The following is an 18,789-nucleotide window of genomic DNA, read 5'->3' as shown; positions in this document are numbered from 1 at the left end:
CGCTGGCACGCAGCCAGGCAGCCAGAAACCACCTCAACTTTTCCAGGTTTCCATTTCAGGGCTGCACACACAGCACAAGATGACTCAAGAGTCAATTTTTCAGAGCTTCTTGATATTTACTGGAGTTTTTTGGTGTCCCCGTCCCCCCCCCCCCCCCATTGGAGTCCCAAGAGGCCCTTAAAGAAGGTAATCGGTGGTAAAAATACAAATACAAACATTCCTAAGGGATTTGAAGGCAGGTACCTTCTGAAAAGCCCGGCTCCACCACAGGGAAATGCTTTCTCCTTCCCTTTTCCATCTCACAGAGCATCTCTGCTCTTCCTTTGCAAGGAAGTTTTCTGTGTAATGATAACAGGAGAGTGGAAAAGGGCACATTTGTTAGAATAAATCAGGGTCTGAAGCCAGGAGCTGCTGAACAGGCTTAACCCCGAGCGGTTCCAGCAAGCTCTGGGGCTCTGCAGGGTCGGGTTTGTGAAGACATCTGGGCTCAGTCCCTCAGAAATCACCTTCCCCTTTGCTTACTTTCACCACGTTTAACTATAACCCACCTCACTCCACATTTCCGGGGGCAGATTTCAAATCATCTTCTCTCCCACTTTAAAGGGTAAATATTTTCTCTCTCTTTTTTTTTTTTTTTTTTTTTTTTTTTTACAGTTCCTGTACAGTTGCAAGGTGAAGAACATTTTCTAGGCATGAATTATTGATGAAGCCCTCCCAGGCACACCAGCCAATGTGCATATTCATCAGGCAGCCACTACATTATTCATGAGAAGTTCACTTAACCAAGGAAGAGAACAATGATATTGTTGATTGAGATGCCTGAAAAATGAGCTTTAAAAAGAGAGTTGTGCCCTCAAACTCTGGCCAAAATGCAGCCAGAAAGTTTATCAAAATCGCTTGAAAAAGGGGGAATTTTACACTTTAAGGGGGTATCTTTATTGTGGTCCTTTTGTGGCCACCTATATACGTTATCTTTTTAAACGAGACTTTACACACAGAACTACCAGATTGCGTCATACCTTCCCTATGCACAGCTCCAGACCGCCTGACTGCACCTTCTGGCAGATCGATCTTCAGCAGGCGAGACCTACAACAGATTTTTATAACAGTATTTAGGCCCCATAATTCATCCTAAATTCATCAAAGATTATCACAAAATAACCTCACTCTCCACCTTTAACCCCACAGTAGATGCCGGAGCTCTGTTGACCAGGGCTGGTGTTAAGAGCGGGGAGCGTCTGCTCTTGCAAAAGCAGCCCTAAATACAAGGCGAAAGAATGCTTGAATCAAAGAGGTGATTTATTTCCATAAATCTACTGAGGTCTGTTGCTGGATGAAGAGCAACAGCGGGGAAGAACAAGGCTGAGAAACGCACATGCTTGACTGTATCTTCAGCTTCTTGGCAGTGTTTTGGCTACACTTAGGGCAAGGTGAGAAGATGACGGGCACTTCGGAAAGGAACCAGTTCTTTATGTGCCCTGTATGCATTGAAGGAGACCATGCTGAAGCCAACAGATCCCGTGACAAGATTTTACGCCCCCCCCGAAAGGAAGGTCTCTAGGGGCTCCCTGCTGCAGGGAGGCAGAAAACGGGGTCCCGAGGAGGGCCCTGGGACAGACTTGGGGCTTTTAACAACCACAAGGACACAGTTTAGAAGAACCAACATAACCCGAAGCTCAGGCTGCAGTCACCAACTGTTAGCACAGTCCCCATATTAACAAGCAGCTCTGCCTGCCGCTGCTTCACACAGTCCTTAAGGCTTAATTAAGCTTAACAATATTTGGAGGTTACCAGCCATTTCCATTGATCTTTAATGCATGAACTCTGAGGCAGCTTCTTTTGCTGAGTGCAATTCAGGAGGAAGCAGGGAGAGAGCCGGGGGCTCCCTCACCCACCAGTTTCCCTGATGCGGTCCCAGGCCCTGGCAGGACAGGCAGCAGGGGTCCTGCTGGGGCACCCCACATTGCCCCCAGGCCATGCTGGGGAACCCCACCTCACCTATGGGCCTGGAAGGGCACCCCCCTGTGCAGAAAATCTGTTTATTCTTCTGTATTTCTAAAGACACTCCTATCCCAATATTATCACTAGGCTCCACCTGGGACCCTCACTCCCCTCCCCAGCCCTACTCAGAGACCGCTTCACCCCTGGGGACACCCCCCAGGTCTTGCTTAAGGCCTCCCTCACCCCCTGGGCCTACCTGAGCCCTCCCCACTACTCTATTCCCCCCCCGCCCCACTTAGGGACCCCCTTCACCCCTGGGGCCCATCTGCTCCCTGCTCCTGCCTGAGGAGCCCCCAGGCCTTGCTTAGGGACCCCCTTCACCCCTGTTGCTTACCTACAGCCCCCCCCCTCCCTGGGCCTACGCAAGGCCTCCCCACTACTCCAGCCCCCCCGGGCCTGCTTAGAGACCCCCTTCACCACAGCGGCCTACCTACAGCTCCCCCCCAGGCCTTACTTAAGGCCCTCTCATGCCTTGGGCCTTCCTGAGGCCTCTCTACTACTCCAGCTACCCCCCCAGGGTCCCCCTTCGTCTCTCAAGTCCCCCCCTCAGCCCTACCTGAGGCCTCCCCACTACTCCAGCTCCCTGCAGGCCCTGCTTAGGGACCTCCTTCACCACTGAAGCCTACCTACAGGTCCCTCCAGGCCTTGCTCAAGGCCCTCTCACACCTTGGGCCTACCTAAGGCCTCTTCACTACTCCAGTCTCCCCCAGGAGCCTACCCTCCCCATTAGCCCTAAAGGTGCCGCCGCCATCACCCCCCTCCTTAGCCCTAAAGGTGCCGCCCTACCCCGGGGACCCCCCCCCCTCCTCTAGCCCTGCCACGGACCCTCGGGGTCTACCTGAAGCCCGAAGCCCCCATCCCTCCCCCAGTCTCTATTTGTCCCCCTCCTGTTTCCCGCGGTCCCTTTAAGAGCGCCTCGGCCCCGCCCCCGCGCGTGATGACGCCACCAGCGCACGGCGCCCCCTTCCTGCCCCCTCCCCTTCGCCCGCCCCCCCCTCCCCGCCCCCCCCCCCGCCCTCCCCCCCCTCCTCCCCCCGCGGTGACACCGAGCAGGAAGCGCGCGGCGCGGGCAGAGCGGGAGCCGCCGCCGCCGGACGCAGCGCCGCCATGAACAGCAAAGGCAAGAACCGGGCCGCGACCTCCCGCGTCCCTTTCACCGGTAGCCCTCCCTCCCCCCCACCCCGCTCCGTTAACCCCCCCCCCCCCTCCGGGCGGCCCCGCTGCGGGACGCGGCGCCTTTAAGGGCGGCGCCGCAGCGCGTGACCGCGCGAGCGGGCCGGGGCCGGGCGGCCAATGGGAGCGGGACGGGGGGGTGGGCGCGCGGGGTCGCCATGGCGCCGCGCGCCTCGGCCCCGCCTTAACCCTGTGAGTGCCGAGTGCCCACCCTCCCCCCCCCCCCGCCGTGACGTAGTAGGGGGGGCGTGCTGCCCACGCGTGACGTCCCCCATTCCATGCTTGGAGGACGAGCTGAGGTGGGGGAGACACCACCCCCCCCCCCCCCCGGGATGACGTAGGGGATCCCCGGGTGACGTAAGAGGGACCCCAGCAGGTGGCCGGGAGGGAGCTGGAGTGAGAGGGACCCCCCCGCGTGACGCAAGGGGGACCCCATTAGATGGGGGGGGGGGGGCGCTGAGGAGATGGAGACCCCCCCCGCTGACGTAAGGGATGCCCCAGATGACGTCAGAAGGGACCCTATTTTATGGCAGGGTGCTGGAGATACCCCCAGGGTGACGTAATGGGGGGTGGGGGAGAGCCCCTGCACCACGGGGGGGGGCCGCGGCCTGGGGGGGGGGATCGGAGGGGGGGACACACCCCTTGGGTGACACCGGGGACCCCCTGGGTGACACTGAGGACCCCCTGGGTGACGTAAGGGGGAGGACGGGGGTGGGGGGGTGAGGGGGGACCCCGAGGGGTGCAGCTGAGGGGGTTGAGACCCCCCAAAAGGCCTCGGTTTGGGGGGGTGGGAGGTGGCTGCTGTGGTCGAACGGGCCCGTCCCGGCAGCGGGGGGGGCTGGGGGGTGGGCGGGGGGACCCCAGGAGCTCCTCCCGACCCTGGAGGAAAGGGGCCGAATTCGGGTTAAGAGTTTGCGATTCTGAGCAGGGGCCGCCCCCCGGGATGATTTGGTTTATTATTATTATATTTTTTTTTTTCGCTTTGCCGAGCTTCCTGCCTTCCCGTTGCTCCCAGTTCCGGAAAATGATATTTTCACTCCCAGTTTTGCTTTCGCCACGGCCCAGAAGTGCCGAAGTCCGGGCGGGGGGGGATGGCCCAGGCCGTCCTGCGCAGTCACCGATACCCCCTTCTGCTCACGGGATAATTAAGAAACGGGGTTTTCTAAAAAAAAAATAAAAATAAATCGCCAGCATCCCGTCCGGTGCGGTTCCTGCCTCGGGCTCAATCCCCCCCTTATTTCTTGCAGGACAGTTCCCCCCACAGCCGTCCTACCCCGTCCAGTCCCCCGCTGTCTACCCACAGACTCTGCCCCTCCCGCAGCCGCCGCCGTACACAGACGCACCTCCTGCTTATTCCGAGGTAGGCGGGATGCTTCTCCGAAGGTTTTATAGCTGCAATATTATTATTAATTATTATTTTGCCTGGAGGACTGTGTTTGCTGCTGGTGTCACTGGGCGCCGGTCAGTCCCCGGTTTCTCTTCTACGAGATCTGAATCATCCACTCAAAGTGATAAACATTTCCGAGCTTCCCCTCGAGTTAAGATGACAAATTTAGCTCACTTGTAGCTGTAAAGCGCATCTACCATCATCTCTCTTAGTTGTATTCTTGCAGGCAGCGGGGGGGAAACTGTCTCTACGGTGGGGAAGAATGTCCTTTTGCCCCAGCCCACAGTAAACCCCAAGGGAAGGGGGTTCCCGTGCGTGAGCGGGAGGGTGAAAGTCTGTGTCGGTGCTCGTGCTTTGACAGCACAGCTGAGCAAACAGCTGGGCGTGGGGAGTGACAAGTTAAAGAATCACAGAGTGGTTTGGGTTGGGAGGGAAGTTAAAGCTCATCCAGTTTCCCCCCTGCCCTGGGCAGGGACACCTCCCACCAGCCCAGGTTGCTCCCAGCCCCGTCCAACCTGGCCTTGAACACCTCCAGGGATGGGGCAGCCACAGCTTCTCGGGACAACCTGTGCCAGGGGCTCACCACCCGCACAGGAAAGAATTTCTTCCTCATATCTCACCTAAATCTCCCCTCTTTCAGTGTAAAACCATCCCCCCTCATCCCATCGCTCCCCTCCCTGATCAAGTCCCTCCCCAGCTCTCCTGGAGCCCCATTAGGCACTGGAAGGGGCTCTGAGGTCTCCCCGGAGCCTTCTCTTCTCCAGGCTGAACACCCCCAACTCTCCCCTCCTGTCCTCCCAGCAGAGGGGCTCCAGCCCTCCCAGCATCTCCAGGGCCTCCTCTGGCCCCTCTCCAACAGCCTCGTGTCCAAGTCTCTAAACTTGCTCTCACGGCTATTTTTCTTCCCAGCTTTACCGTCCCAGCTTCGTGCCTCTGGGGGCTGCCACCGTACCTACCATGTCTGCAGCGTATCCTGGCGCTTCCGTCTTCCTGCCCATGGCCCAGTCTGTGGCCGTGGGGCCAATTGGCTCGTCGGTCCCCATGGCATATTACCCCGTGGGACCGGTTTATCCTCCAGGCTCGACAGTCCTCATTGAAGGTGGCTTTGATGCTGGAGCGAGGTTTGGGGCTGGTGGAACAGCCAGCATCCCTGTAAGTATAAATGTATCCTCAAAACCCTGCGTGCTTCAGCGTTAGGGATTTGCAGATGGTAGTGGAGGAGAAAAGGTCCTTTGTTTTCTGAGAAAAAACATATTTCTTCCCTGATCCGTCATTTGGGAGAACAGTAGGCTCTTACTTCATGCTGACGGTTTGCTGCCTCTGGCCAACCTGCGGCTCTGGAGCCACGTTAGGCTCGCAGGTGGTTGTGGCTCGCAACAAAACCATGGCATGGCCAGTGCTAGCCGCGATTCGGCCTGGGGGCCGTGATGTGATGCGCTTCGGGGGGGGGGAGGCAAGCCAGTAGGGCTGCGTTAGCGACCTGCCTTTTCCTGGCCCCAAACACAGGTTTGGCCTCTTTCCACGCTACGGTGGAGCTGTGGGAGGTTCCTGCTCCCCCGGACGTTCCCCCCGTGGCTTGTGGCCATGGGAAGATGTTGTTCCACGGCTTGCAGGCTCCTCTGCGTGGGCAGAAAGCCCTGGGGTCAGCCGCATGGGCTGTGGCCTCCAAAAAGACCGGGCAAGTGCATGGATGAGGAACCAAACGTTTGCCATCAGCTCCTGGGGGCTCTGACGCTCAAGTCTTTGCTCGGTAGCAAGCGACAGGGGACATCGACTGGGAGGTTTCTGGGGTGCCTCCGCAGCCTGCGGTGGCTTCGTGCCGGCTCCCGCCGTGCCACTGACCTCAGCTAATCCTCCCACCCCTCCTTTCTCTGTCTTCCAGCCCCCCCCGCCTGGCTGTCCCCCCAACGCCGCCCAGCTGGCCGTGATGCAAGGAGCCAACGTCTTGATGACGCAACGGAAGGGAAACTTCTTCCTGGGAGGCTCAGATGGCGGCTACACTATCTGGTGAAGAAGGAAGGGGAAGGGAGGGGGGAGATGGGGGGGGCTACATTTGTGTAAGGAAAGAAACATCACATACTGTCAGCACTTCTCACGATGTAACTGCTTTAGTCCATATTAACCTGAAGTTGCAGATTAGACGCAGGGCGGCGAGGTGTCGTCCTGCTTCGGTGCCCGGCCCTACAGGCACTTTAAAGCGAAGCGAGAAACCCCGTTAACGATAGCGGTGCCTCTGTTCAAACGGGGAAGGGGGGGGCGGGGGGGGATTAATTCGCCAAAATGAATGTGAGCTCAGCAGCTCTGCCTCTTCCTTTCCTTTCACTGGAGTAACACCGCAGCGCTGAGCTTTTGGTAACAGGCTCCCTGCACGCTGGCTTTGGGGCGGGCGAGGGAGCGGGTCCGGTTGCACTTTCCCTTCGCGGTCGTGCCGGTCCGCTGGATCCAGACCCACAAACCACCCAGGTTTCCCCAGCGAAGGCACTGGGTAGCGAAGCGAAGCAAACCCCGCTTCCTGGCAGCCGGGAGGGCACCTTGGCGCTTCTTTCTTCCCGCCCTCACCCTCGGAGGGAGCCCTTGAAGCACTCCGTGCTCACATTCGCCCGTCCTTTTCCTCCAGGAAGGTATGCAGCTGGCGTGTATCATGGGATTTTTTTTTATACACTCCAAGTAATCTTGGATTTCTTTGCACATTAGAGCTAATCAAAGCCATGCTTTGGTGCCAGAAACACAATGCAACTCATGTTTGAACATTTCATTCAATGCTAACTAGGCTTTATAGAATGATGCTTATTAAACAAACTTCTGATTTTTTTTTTTTTTTCAACTCAACCTGGTGTCTTCACACCAAAACTCCTTACGGCTGTTGTTCAAACAGAGAGGCTGGTTACCATCTGTCCGAGGGTGTGTGGCAACCGTCAATCAACACACAAATTAGCTTGGTTAATGGGTTGTTTCATGAATGCATACTTTAAAAATGACCTGGGTATGATGAAGTCTTAGTAGGGTTAAGAAGAATATTTCAGGGATCCTCAATGTTTTGGTTTTTGTTTTGTTTTATGAAGAAAAATATCAGATTCAAATATATTTTATCTTGAGGTTTCAGTTTAATCTAAATCTGTGTCTTGTATATGTTGTGTTTAACCATACAACTGACTGTTATGAAAGTTCAGCATTATGTCTCTCTCTGTATACACTGTGGTGCACTTAACTTGTGGATTTTTTTATACTAAAAAAAAAAAAAAGTAGAATAAAGACTATTTTGAAAATTTGAATAAAGCAGCAAATTTGCATTAGACCTCAAATAAAACCCCTTGGCTCCTGCCCATCGCAAGCCTTAGGGTTTCTCCGCTTATTTCCTCTTCGCTGCTGTTTTGTGAACTTCCTCCTTTTGGGTGTTGTTTTTTTTTTTTTTTTTTCTTGGTTTTGATTTAGAGTAGGACCTGCCTTTGCGAAGGGAGCAGAGGAGGGGTGGCTGGAGCCGCTCCTCGCCCCAAAACGGAGGAAAACTACTGCCTGTGCCTCCACCGGCCCCTGTGTCGGTGCTAACGGCAGCTCTGCCGATGAAGGGAACCCGCTCTGCTCCTGACGTCCCCGAGCCCTGCCAGGTCAGGCGCCTCTCGGGGCAGGGATGAGCTGCCCCGCGGTTGGCAGCTACAATGGGGCTTTCTGTAACTCGCGCGGTCCCTCCGTCTATTTTCCATGCACGCGTAACCTTAGCCTCCGGATTAGCCGTGCTGATTACCCCACCCCTAAATCATCGGCAGAATAACTTAATTGTTTTTTGTGAGATAAGGAAAACGGCGACTCTTTGAGCATTTGTTGGGGGCTGTATTAGGAAGCGGCGAAGGGGGGAGATGTGGTGGGTTTCCCCTCTCCGCCGAGCTGACGTACTCCCCGGCCTTGCTCCGCGCTGGGCAGCGATGGGCAAAGCTCCGCCACACACCTCTTTATTTTCCCTTCCACGGTTGGCTTAATAAATTAAGGAAAACAACAAGAAGAACAAAAAAAAAAAGCAGCTTGTAGATCCTTGGCTCCAGGAAATTCAGGTAACTTGGACCTGAGCATGTCAGGTGTGTGCTGGGCCGGGTGGCTTAGATAAAATACTCCTCCTTCTCCTTGGATGGAGCATCTTCCATCTGCACTGAGACGTCGGTCTCTGCCGCCGGCTGCTCGTAGGTGAGGTAGCTGCCTTTGTTTCTGTACAGGTAGACGATGATCACCACCAAGACGGTCAGCAGGGTGAGGAACACCAGGGTGATGACAACTGCCAGGGGGAAGGCAGAGAGAGGAGCAGTGTTTAGCCCCGAGCAGGTGGTACCGAGCGGGTAAAGGGGGTGAATCAGGCAAGGAGAGCCCCCACCTGCAATGACCACGGTGTTGGCGTCCTCATGGAGAGGTGGGGTGTGAGCCTTCTTCAGGGAGGGGGTTGTTAGCTCTTCTTCATCAAACCGAGAGAGAAGGAGAGAGGAGAAGGTGAGTAAGGCTGGTTCTGAACAGCTCCGAGCTAGGCTTAGCCGGATGGGGCATGCGGTGGCCCCGGGCAAGGACTCGCCAAGGGTTAGGGAGGGGATTCTGCCCCTCTGCTCTGCTCTGGGGAGACCCCACCTGGAGTACTGCCTCCAGCTCGGGGGGGTGCCAACAGCAGAAGGACACGGAGCTGTTGGAGCGGGGCCAGAGGAGGCCCTGGAGATGCTGGGAGGGCTGGAGCCCCTCTGCTGGGAGGACAGGCTGGGAGTGGTGGAGGGGGGCAGCCTGGAGAAGAGAACGCTCTGGGGAGACCTCAGAGCCCCTTCCAGTGCCTAAAGGGGCTCCAGGAGAGTGGGGAGGGACTTTTGACAAGGGCATGGAGTGATAGGACGAGGGAGAACGGTTTTACACTGGCAGAGGGGAGATTGAGATGAGATATTGGGGAGAAATTGTTGAGTGTGCGGGCGGTGAGCCCCTGGCACAGGGTGCCCCGAGAAGCTGTGGCTGCCCCATCCCTGGAGGTGTTCAAGGCCAGGCTGGACAGGGCTTGGAGCAACCTGGGCTGGGGGGAGGTGTCCCTGCCCAGGGCGGGGGGTTGGAATGAGGTGATCTTCAAAGTCCCTTCCAACCTAAACCGTTCTATGAGTCTACGATTCTATGGCAAAGCCGTCCCGGGGCGCTCACCTGCAGCCAGAGGGGGCTGATCTCCTTCCATGGCATCGGCTCCTTCCAGCAGAAGGGTTGGAGTCCTTCAGAACTGCCCAAAAGAAAAAAAAAAAGAAAAAAAAAAAGGAATAAAAGGGATAAATTCACACACAACACCCCGAAAGGCGCAGCCAGGAGGGGGGCTGCCGGCGGTGACGCAGCCGGGGTTTTATTCGGGCTGATGGCGAGGAGCGGGCTGGGGCATGCCGGGCTGGCGGGAAGGCAGGGAAAAGCCAGCCACCGACTCTGCGATTCCCTCTCAAACTTTGAGAGCTTCAAATTGCTCATAAATCCTTGCAAATCCTCCCATCAGGGTCCCGGGGTTGACGACACAGCCGGACCAGCAGCCGCTAAACCGACCACGGTGGCGCTGCCCGAAGCGGCTGGAAACCTTTGTAAACCCCCCCAAAAAAGACAAATTATATTCTGCAATGGCTCCGGTGCGCGGGCACAAGTGACTCAGCGGCTCTGCGGAGAAGTGCCACTAGATGTCAGGAGCAAATAAAATTTAATTTATATATCTTTTTTTCTTTTTTCAAGAAAAGAGGAAATTTAATCGCGGGAGCGTGGATACGGGCCAGGAGCGCGGCCGTGCCGTGCCGCGCCGCGCCGCGCCGCACCGACAGGATGCATCTCGCAAGGACGGGGTGATGCTAACCTTGCCGGCGACCTCCCGGAGTTTGGAAAGCGGGATGAATTTCTGAATTTCTCGGGATCTGGCCCTGCCCCGGTTGTCCCACCGTGCCCTTGTGACTCACAGCGCTGCCGGGTGTTTGCAAAACATCCCTTACACCAGCAGGTTTTGCTTTCGAGTGCTACCAGAGTGCAAACCTGCCGCCTTACAGAGTCATGGGAGTTTGCGAAAACAATTTTCCCCCTTCCCGGCAGTGTTGACGGACGGTCATGGGACACATCTCCCACTCCCCAGGCACCGGGACCTCGACCCTCCGGCAGCTCCCCCCGAACATGACCCCTTTCCCGCGGGCTCAAGCTCAGGCTGGTGTGAACCACCAACTCGTTAAACCCAGCTTGGCTTTAAACCCGGCTTTGCATTAAACAGGGTTTTGCTTTAAACCCAGCTTTGCATTAAATGTGGTTTTTTAAACGCAGCTTTGCATTAAATATGCTTTTTTTTTTTTTTTTAAACCCAGCTTTGCATTATATATGCTCTTTTTTTAAATGCAGCTTTGCATTAAATATGGTTTTGCTTTAAACCCAGCTTGGCATCAAACCTGGTTTTGCTTTAAACTCAACTTTGCATTACATATGGTTTTTGTTTACACCCAGCCTTGCATTAAATAGGGTTTTTCTTTAAACCCAGCTTTGCTTTCGAGCCCATCGGGCTCCTCCGGCAGCGATGTCCGGGCCTTGGGGAGCTGCACCGAACCCAACCGCGACCTTCCCGCAGAGCAGCAGCTGCAACTTGGGTGGCTTCGGGGTAATAAATGGGTAAAATTCCCCCCCCGCTCCAAAAAAAAATTTAAGATTGGGATTTAAGGGAAAAGAGGAAAAGGTGGCGCTGGATGGAATGGGAGCCGACGCAAGGCGGGTGCCTCGGAGATCGGGAAGCCGTTGGCGTTGCCAGTGGGAAACACAAACTGGTTTCGTGCTCACAGCACCCGTGAAATGGGGTCCTGGCACCGTCCGAAGGTTTCACCCAAAATTTAGGGTGGGGGAAAGCCTGATCTCAGCATCAAAACGTCAGCGGTCAGGAAAGCGAAGCTCTCCGGGGCCGGGGCGATGCTCCTCTCGGGTACCCCCTCACCGCTCCCGTCGGGGGGGTGGTGGGAAGGAACTATCCAAAACGGACCGGGAAGGAGCCGCCTCATCGCGGCACGGAAAACCGGCGGCGATTTTGTGGGGTTCCGTCGCTGGGCCGGGATCCAGCCTGCGGGCATCCGCAGGGGCTGCGCTGGGGGGGTGGGGGCTGAGGGTGGGGGATGACTCACTTCCCCGGATCCCTACGGATCAGGGATTGTGAGAAAAAACAAAAACAAAAACAAAAACAAAAAAAAACCAACAAACCCCATAATCTTCCTCCTTCTTGCTCTGGGGCCAAGTTGCTCAAGAGCCGTTCTCGCAGCGCGACCCTCCCCACCCCACGGCTTTGCTCCCAAAAAGCTCCTCCAAGCGCAGTCTGCCGTCGGCAGAGCTCTGTTCCCATTCCCATTCCCTTTCCCAGTCCTATTCCCTTTCCCTTTCCCAGTCCCATTCCCACTCCCATTCCCATTCCCGGCAGATGGAGGATGGGATGAGCAAACCCCCTCCGTCACCCTGTGGCTGCCGTTCCGTTCTCCCCCGCGCTCCGCTCAGCGTTCCCGCTGGATTTTCTCGCCGTAGCAGGATCGGGCCTTTCCCCTTCCCGCCCGCCTGAAATCCCACCGGAAAACACCAGACCGACAGCCGACATTTCGCCTTCTCCCCCAAAAACCCAGCCGCGCTCCAGCATTCCTCATGGCAGGACTCCGGTACAAATCCACACGCCCGACGCAGCTGAACCCCTCCGAACCTCCTGGGGATGGTGACTTTTTTTGGGGGGGGGTCACCCCAAAAGCTGTGTGTCCCCCCCCATCCCGGCTCTTACCTGCGCCCGCTGTGCCGGGGCGACCGGTTGCCGGCACCATGTGCAGCTGAGAGTCTCGCCCCGGCGAAGGCGTAGCCCTTTTCCTGCCTCACCTTTCCAGTTTGGCTGTGATGATGATAAAACCCCAGAAAAACCCTCCTCCGTTAACCCCTCGCTCGCTGGGCAGAGCCCAGCACCCGGCATCGGACCACCGACGCGCCGGGGCGACAATCGGCACCGGGGTTTTGCTTCGATATTGGGGGGAGAGGAGCAATTTTGCAGCACGGCGGGGTAAAATTGGGGGGGTTGTTGGCTTTTTTGGGTTTTTTTTTTTTTTTTTTTGCACGGCGGGCACATTTTCCCAGAGCCGGAGAAACCGGCTCGACGCCTTTTTCTTGAGTCAGGGCAAGGCGCCGAGGCAGCGGCGTTGGGTGCTGGGGCAGAACAGGATGACAAATCCCTCTGGCACCCGGCTTCGGCCGTAGGCAGGAACCCCCCCTGGTGCTTACGGTGCCCCCCCCCATCCTGGTGATGGGAAGGTGCAGGATGGAGATTTGGCCCTCGCCGGCATCTTTGCCCCTCTCTTGACACCATTTTTGCCCTCTGCCTTTATTTTGGGTGGGATGGGGGGGTGGGAAGCGCGGTACGGTTACGGTGAAACAAAATTGTCTGCCCGTGGCACCATAAAACACCCGTTTTCCATGCGGGGCGTCGGGCTCACAGGGAGGTGAGGGTCTCGGTGGGGTCCTGGGGGGGTGTTGCTGCTGGTGGGGGGTCCTGGCTCGTGTCCTGCTCCGGCATCGCGGGACAGCCTTGTTCCTGGGAGAGACACGGGGGTGATGCTGAACTGGGTGAGGTGGAGAATTGGACCTGAGAAGGACTGAGTCCGGCAGGAGGAGCTGGGTCAGCATCTCCCCAACACGCGTTGTTGTACCCACCTCGGTTGGGGAGCTGGAGGGGGGGCGGCCATCCCCGATGCAGTCGCTTGACGCCACGTTGAAGGTCGGATTCAGCCCCATCTGCCAGCAGAGGAGCGTTGCACCGGGCTGGATTTGTCCCATGGACCCCCCCGGCCCCGTGTCCCCGCATCCCCACCGGCTGCCCCCCAGCACGGGTTGGGTCTCCGAACAAGCCGGGCACCCCCTGTGCCACCGTGGGGCACGGATGCCACCCCCACCACGGCGTCCCCCCCTCCTGGCACCAGGACTTTCTCACCTGAGTTTTGGCCACCTTTGGCTCCACATCCATCACCTCCACGCTCTCCTCGGAGTCGCTGTGCTCACCCGCGGCACCGCCACCCGGGGACGGACACGCCGGTGACTCCACCGTGGGACCGGGGACGCCGCGGGGGACAGCTGAGGATGGGGACGGTGGCTCCCCGCGACATGCCCGACCCTCACCGTTGCTGGCCGTGCCATCCAAATGATAGTGGTCACCTGCGGTGGCTGGGGCTTCGCTCACCTCCAGCCTGGTTGTGGCTTTATCTGGCTCCGGTGGCACGGTGCCGGCAGCCTGGGCGACCGCCTCGGATAAAATCAGCGATGCCAGGGAGGTGGCAATGCCCTCGGCCCCCGTCTGCGCCCCGCTGGCAGCCCCCACCGGCTCCGGACCTTGGCTTTCCACGATCCCGGGGGAGCCGGTGCTCAGCTCCACAGCTGCCACCGATGTCCCCTGCTCGTGGGATGGAGCTTCGGGGCCGGAGATGGGCTCTGGGGACTCCTCGCTGGAGACCGACGCTGTCTCCGATAGGGACCCACAGCTGGCGGGCGAAGCCGGTGGCGGGCCAGGGACAGCAGCCCCCAGCTCCCCGTTGGAGACGGCGTCGGTGGCACCGCTGCCCACCCCGGGGAACGCCGCCGTCGCCTCCGCTTCCACCACGGGCTGCCAGTCGGGTGACTTCCCCGGGCAGGGGAACATGGCTGGGGGGCTCACCGGCGAGGAGATGACCAGCGAGCGCCGGTTGCTGCTTGGGGGGAGGACAGAGGGGGTTAAGCCCCGCTTCGGCCGGTCCCACAAGCATCATGCTTGGGGACACGTGGCACCACAGCGTCACCGCCCCGGCTTGGCAGGTGATGCTTCCCCATCAGGCAGCATCGGCAAATGACCCAAATTAATTAACCCAGCACCACCGAAGAGCCCTCAACCCAACGTCGGGAGATGCTCGCCCATCGCAGGACTGGGGGTTGCTTTTTGGGGTATGGGGGTGTGATTTGGCCACTTGAAGCCCCCCCTTGACCCTCGTCGGAGCTCGGCCGCTCGTTTACCTGGCGACGCCTTTAACGATGAAGACTTTGCTGGAGTGCTGCTTGTCCAGTTTGCTCATCACCTCGTAGAGGTCGCGGTTGAGCTGTGAGGAGGAGGCGGAGGGAGGGGGAGAGAAACCCATCAGGGGACCCCCCCAATGCCCCCCATCACCCGGCACCACCACCACCATCCTTAAGCTGCTCTAAATTATTAAATTAAACAAAGAGCAGCGAGGAGCCGGCATCAGTGTGGCCGGAGCACCTGGGGATGGTGACGAGGGTGCTGGGGAGGGGGGGCAATGCGAGGGGAGGGGTGTTTTGGGGTGCCACCTTGCTCATCTCCTTGTAGAAGACGTCACGGAGGTTGGAGATGTTCTGGAAGATGGTGACGTAGCAGGCGATGCGGCTGCGGGAGGGAAAACACGGCGGGAGGTGATGGTGGGGGGATTCGGGGGTGCTGAGTACCCATCCAGTGAGGACCCGTCCCCCAGGGACCCCACAGAGATGGGGAACGGTGATCCGACCCTCGGGGTGAGGACAAAGTGGCCCTGGACATTTGTCCCCACGGCCACCCCGCTGCAGCCACGGTGCTGCCACCTCCCGGCTGTCACAGCCGCCTGTGGCTGATGTCCCTCAGGGCCACCGCGGTGTCACCCCCGTGGCCTTTCGGGACAAAACCCCATTTCTTCCCCACCACGGGGGAAACAGCCCCCACCCGCGCCCAGAGCCATCCAGGGGCTCAGCCACCGGCTTTTTGGGGACCTTTGGCTCAGATGGTGCTTTTCGAGGGGACCCACAGGGGTCGGGGGGGGGGGTGGCCTTTGCCTCCCCCCTTACAAATGGGGGGGCTACGGATGCCATCGGCCTCTGGGCAGGATTGTCCCCCGGGGCCACCTGTCTGCCCCAGCCCCGCGATGTCCCCCAGCCCGGGTGACATCCCCTGTCCTGCAATGTCCCCCAGCCCCATGGTGTGCCGCAGCCCCTGTGACATCCCCCAACCCCACAATGTCTCCCAGCCCTGCGATGTCCCCCAGCCCCTGTGACACCCCCAGCCCCTGTGACATCCCCCAGCCCCACAATGTCCCCCAGCCCCCGTGACACCCCCGGTACCTGCCATACAGAACCGGCAGCTCCTCCCGAAGGTCCCTATTCAGGTCTTCAAACACCGCTTGGGCTTTATTAAACTCCTCCTCGGCCTGCGGGGAGGGAAGGGGGGGCCGTGGCTTTGCCGACACAGCCGGAGCATGGGGGGGCTGCGGCGGGCGGGGGTCCCGTGGGAAGCTCGACCTTGGCGATTTTTGCCTCGTCCTTCTTCTTGGAGCTTTGCAGAGCTTCCAGATGATGCCGGGCGCTGTCGTAGTCCACCAGCTTACGGCCCCGCTTGGCGATGCGCTCCTGCCCAGGGGGGCACGGTGAGCCAGGATCCGACCCCCCGTCCCTGTTCCCCCACCCTGACACCGTGCACGGGGGGTACCTTAAAGTCCCCGAACTGAGCCAGGTAGTTCTCCATCAACCGCAGGGCTTGGTCGGCCAGCTTCGCCTCGTAGTCATCCCACAGGAGGTCATTGCTCTGCGGGGTGGAAAAAGGGGGGGACGGGGTTATAACGTCCGGATTGCCCCCCCAACCTCCTCTCTGGCTGTACGTGCCGGGCTGCATCCCCAGGGACCCCCCTGGGTCAGCTTGCTGGCCCCCCCGTTGGTCAAAGGGGACCCTTGGGGACAGCAGGGGCACATCCAGGGGCTCACATCTGCGATGGCTTTCAGCTCCTCGTGACCGTCCCAGTCGGTGCTGTAAATCTCCTGCAGCGTTTCGGCCACTTTCCGGGAGCTCTCGTGCATCACTGCGGCCCAGCAAAAAAATGATTTATTATTATTTTTATTATTCATTATTATTATTTATTATTCCTTATTATTAATCATTATTTATTATTACTTATTATTATTTATTATTCCTTATTATTCCTTATTATTATTTATTTATTATTTATTATTATTTATTATTATTTATTATCCTGGGTAAGAAAACACAGTGATGCTCAATCCCCTCCCGGCTCCTCCGTGGTGCCCATGGGGTTTTCCCAGCATATTTACAGGGACCCCCCCGGCCGTACCTTTCACCGCGCCGAGGAAAGCCTTGAGGTCTTTGTAGAGTTTATTGCCTTCGTTCTGCAAAGCAACGCGGCGAGGGGACAGGTCAGGGCCGTCCCCGGGTGATTCCCACCAGCCTGGTGGGGATGGAGGGACCCCGGGAGGCAGCGGGGCCAAGGGTTGGTGTAGGGGTGTCCCCGTCCCGCCGCCCCCCATCTTCCCCGCTCCCCGGTGCGACCTGCTGCAGCTGGAAGTTGTACGCGCTCTGCTCGAACTGCTCGTCTTTGGTTTCCACCGTTTTGCCCAATTTTTGCAACACCTGAGACGGAGAGAGATGGAGCTGTGGGGAAAAGCCGTCAGCCCCGAGCTGGGCGCTGTGGGGCCAGCGCCGGTGAAAGCCCCTTTCGGGGGATGCTGAGGAGCCGGTGGAGCCAAAGCTGACTGGGAATTTGGATGGAGTCTGCAAAATTTCGGCGTATCCCTCTGTGCTTTTATTTTTTATAGGAAAACGGGGACTTTTTTGGGTGCTAACTCAGCACCCTACCTTATAAAAACCTATAGGTGCAGCCCTATGGGCCCCAAAGCATCCGTGCACGCGATTACGGGTGCAGGAGAAACCCTGGGTGCTGCCTCGCCGGGCACCGGTGACACTGTGCCGAGGATGAGGATGGTCTGTGGCCTCCAGAGCCACCATCGCAGGAGCGTGGCGAGGCCGGGACTGTGTGGGAGGGAGTTTTGGGGTGTCTGGGAAGAGGTTGACTCCCCCCAGGAAGCGGACAGAGCCTGGCCTGGGCTGATACAGCCGCAGGAGAGCCGAATTTAGCACCAAACCCCAGCCAGGAAACCCGTGTGGGGTTGGGGAGGAAGGGGGGAGCTTCACATCACCCCCAAAATAGGAATCACCACCTGCTTTTTTGGGGAGAGAAAGGGAAAGCGACACCCCCAAACCGCCCCAAAACAGCTGAGAATTGCCCCGTTTACTGCCCGCTTCCGGAGCCCTTCCCCCTCGCTTCCTGCGTGGCCGGTGCGGGCTACGCCGGCGTTCCCAGTACCATCCCCACGCCAGGTCCCACTGGGGACCATCACCTCCCACCAGCCCAACAGACCCCGCACCAGCAGCACACGGTCCCCCCGTAACCTCCGGAAGGTGTTTTGGGTGGAAAACCACCACTTTTAGAGAACTCATGGGCTGCCAAAGCAGCTTGAGGGACTTTGGGGAGATGCCATCAAGCCCAAAGCCTTGGAGCAACCCCGACGTTGACCCAGATGAGCCCCAATTAACACCCTGCGAGCACCCACGGGTGCTGAGCGGTGCCTGTCGTGCCACCCCCTCAGCGCCGCAGTGGAAGAAAAAATCAAGAATAAGATAAAATAAGGGATTTTTTTTTTTTTGGGGGGGTGGGGGGGTGGGGTGGGGGTGGGGTGGCTGGGTGTCACTCCGTACCTTCTCCTGCGCCCGGCTGAAGCGTTTCTGGACCTGCTTGGCGAAGAGCCCGGCTCCCCCGGTCTTGCCCTCTGCCATGGCTGCAGCTCGGTTCCTGCTCGGGGCCGCGCGCTGCGGTTTGATGTTTGCTACGGAGGAAGTTCGAGGCGAGGCAGCTGCCGGCATCCGCCGAGCACCCGGGCACCCCCCGCCATGCTCACCACCCCCCCCCCCTGCCCCCCGGAAAGTGCACCCAGAGACATGGGTGAACCAAATGGGAGTTGGGAGTTGGACTAGATGATCTCTAGAGGTCCCTTCCAACTCTGAAAATTCCGCGATTCCGTGAAACAGGTGATGGAGAACCTGCGCCCGCCTCTTAGTTCTTCCACCGGCATCTCGTCTGGGGTTGAAATTTGGCTTTTGGTGCAATTTCGGTGCTGGTGTGCTTTGCCAGGTGGGATTGCGGCACAGCCGGCTCCTCCGGGATGCAGCCGCGGGGTGAGGCGGTGACAGCCACCGAATCCGACGTCTCTCATTTAAAGGTCAGTTTTGGAAGAGAAATGGAGCTAGCGGCAGGGAAAAATCCCAAACGGATCCCCCCGGATCCCCCCAGTCCCTCCAAAGGCTGCGTCGCTGCCCGCTCAGGGGATTCGCAGCATTTTCCCCTTTCCCATTATCCCAAGGACTTTCCGGCTGCCCCGAGAGCGTGGGGTTGGTTGCTTTTCCCCCGCGGCTCTTT

General features: G+C 58.3%; 3 protein-coding genes across 4 annotated transcripts; 1 reads left to right on the top strand and 2 right to left on the bottom strand.

Moving 5' to 3' along the window:
• The first annotated feature begins 3,042 nt into the window (after positions 1-3,042).
• On the top strand, positions 3,043-7,873 carry DAZAP2 (DAZ associated protein 2). Its single transcript, XM_082496442.1, has 4 exons — positions 3,043-3,121; positions 4,422-4,534; positions 5,471-5,713; positions 6,444-7,873. Exons 1-4 carry the CDS (start codon positions 3,109-3,111, stop codon positions 6,570-6,572), a joined length of 498 nt encoding a protein of 165 aa, XP_082352568.1. The 5' UTR covers positions 3,043-3,108; the 3' UTR covers positions 6,573-7,873.
• Positions 7,874-8,585: 712 nt separating this feature from the next.
• On the bottom strand, positions 8,586-9,836 carry SMAGP (small cell adhesion glycoprotein). Its single transcript, XM_082496443.1, has 3 exons — positions 9,713-9,836; positions 8,922-8,999; positions 8,586-8,825 (listed from the first exon to the last, which is right to left on the bottom strand). The coding sequence occupies exons 1-3, from the start codon at positions 9,741-9,743 to the stop codon at positions 8,653-8,655; spliced, it is 282 nt and encodes a 93-aa protein (XP_082352569.1). The 5' UTR covers positions 9,744-9,836; the 3' UTR covers positions 8,586-8,652.
• A 2,780-nt stretch (positions 9,837-12,616) lies between these two features.
• On the bottom strand, positions 12,617-18,162 carry BIN2 (bridging integrator 2). 2 transcript variants are annotated; one of them, XM_082496420.1, is made up of 12 exons: positions 18,072-18,162; positions 16,866-16,946; positions 16,651-16,705; positions 16,286-16,380; positions 16,014-16,109; positions 15,827-15,934; positions 15,650-15,735; positions 14,870-14,945; positions 14,561-14,643; positions 13,512-14,262; positions 13,235-13,315; positions 12,617-13,115 (listed from the first exon to the last, which is right to left on the bottom strand). In XM_082496420.1, the coding sequence occupies exons 1-12, from the start codon at positions 18,147-18,149 to the stop codon at positions 13,014-13,016; spliced, it is 1,692 nt and encodes a 563-aa protein (XP_082352546.1). In that variant the 5' UTR covers positions 18,150-18,162; the 3' UTR covers positions 12,617-13,013. The 2 variants fall into 2 exon arrangements, with proteins under 2 accessions (XP_082352546.1, XP_082352547.1); XM_082496421.1 differs by having other exon boundaries at positions 13,512-14,259.
• Positions 18,163-18,789: the final 627 nt, after the last annotated feature.

This window comes from Vanellus vanellus, assembly GCF_965231255.1.
Source record: "Vanellus vanellus genome assembly, chromosome: 28".
NCBI lineage: Eukaryota > Metazoa > Chordata > Aves > Charadriiformes > Charadriidae > Vanellus > Vanellus vanellus.
The sequence above is the reverse complement of the archived record's forward strand: the minus strand, read 5'-3'. Positions and strand labels throughout refer to the sequence as shown.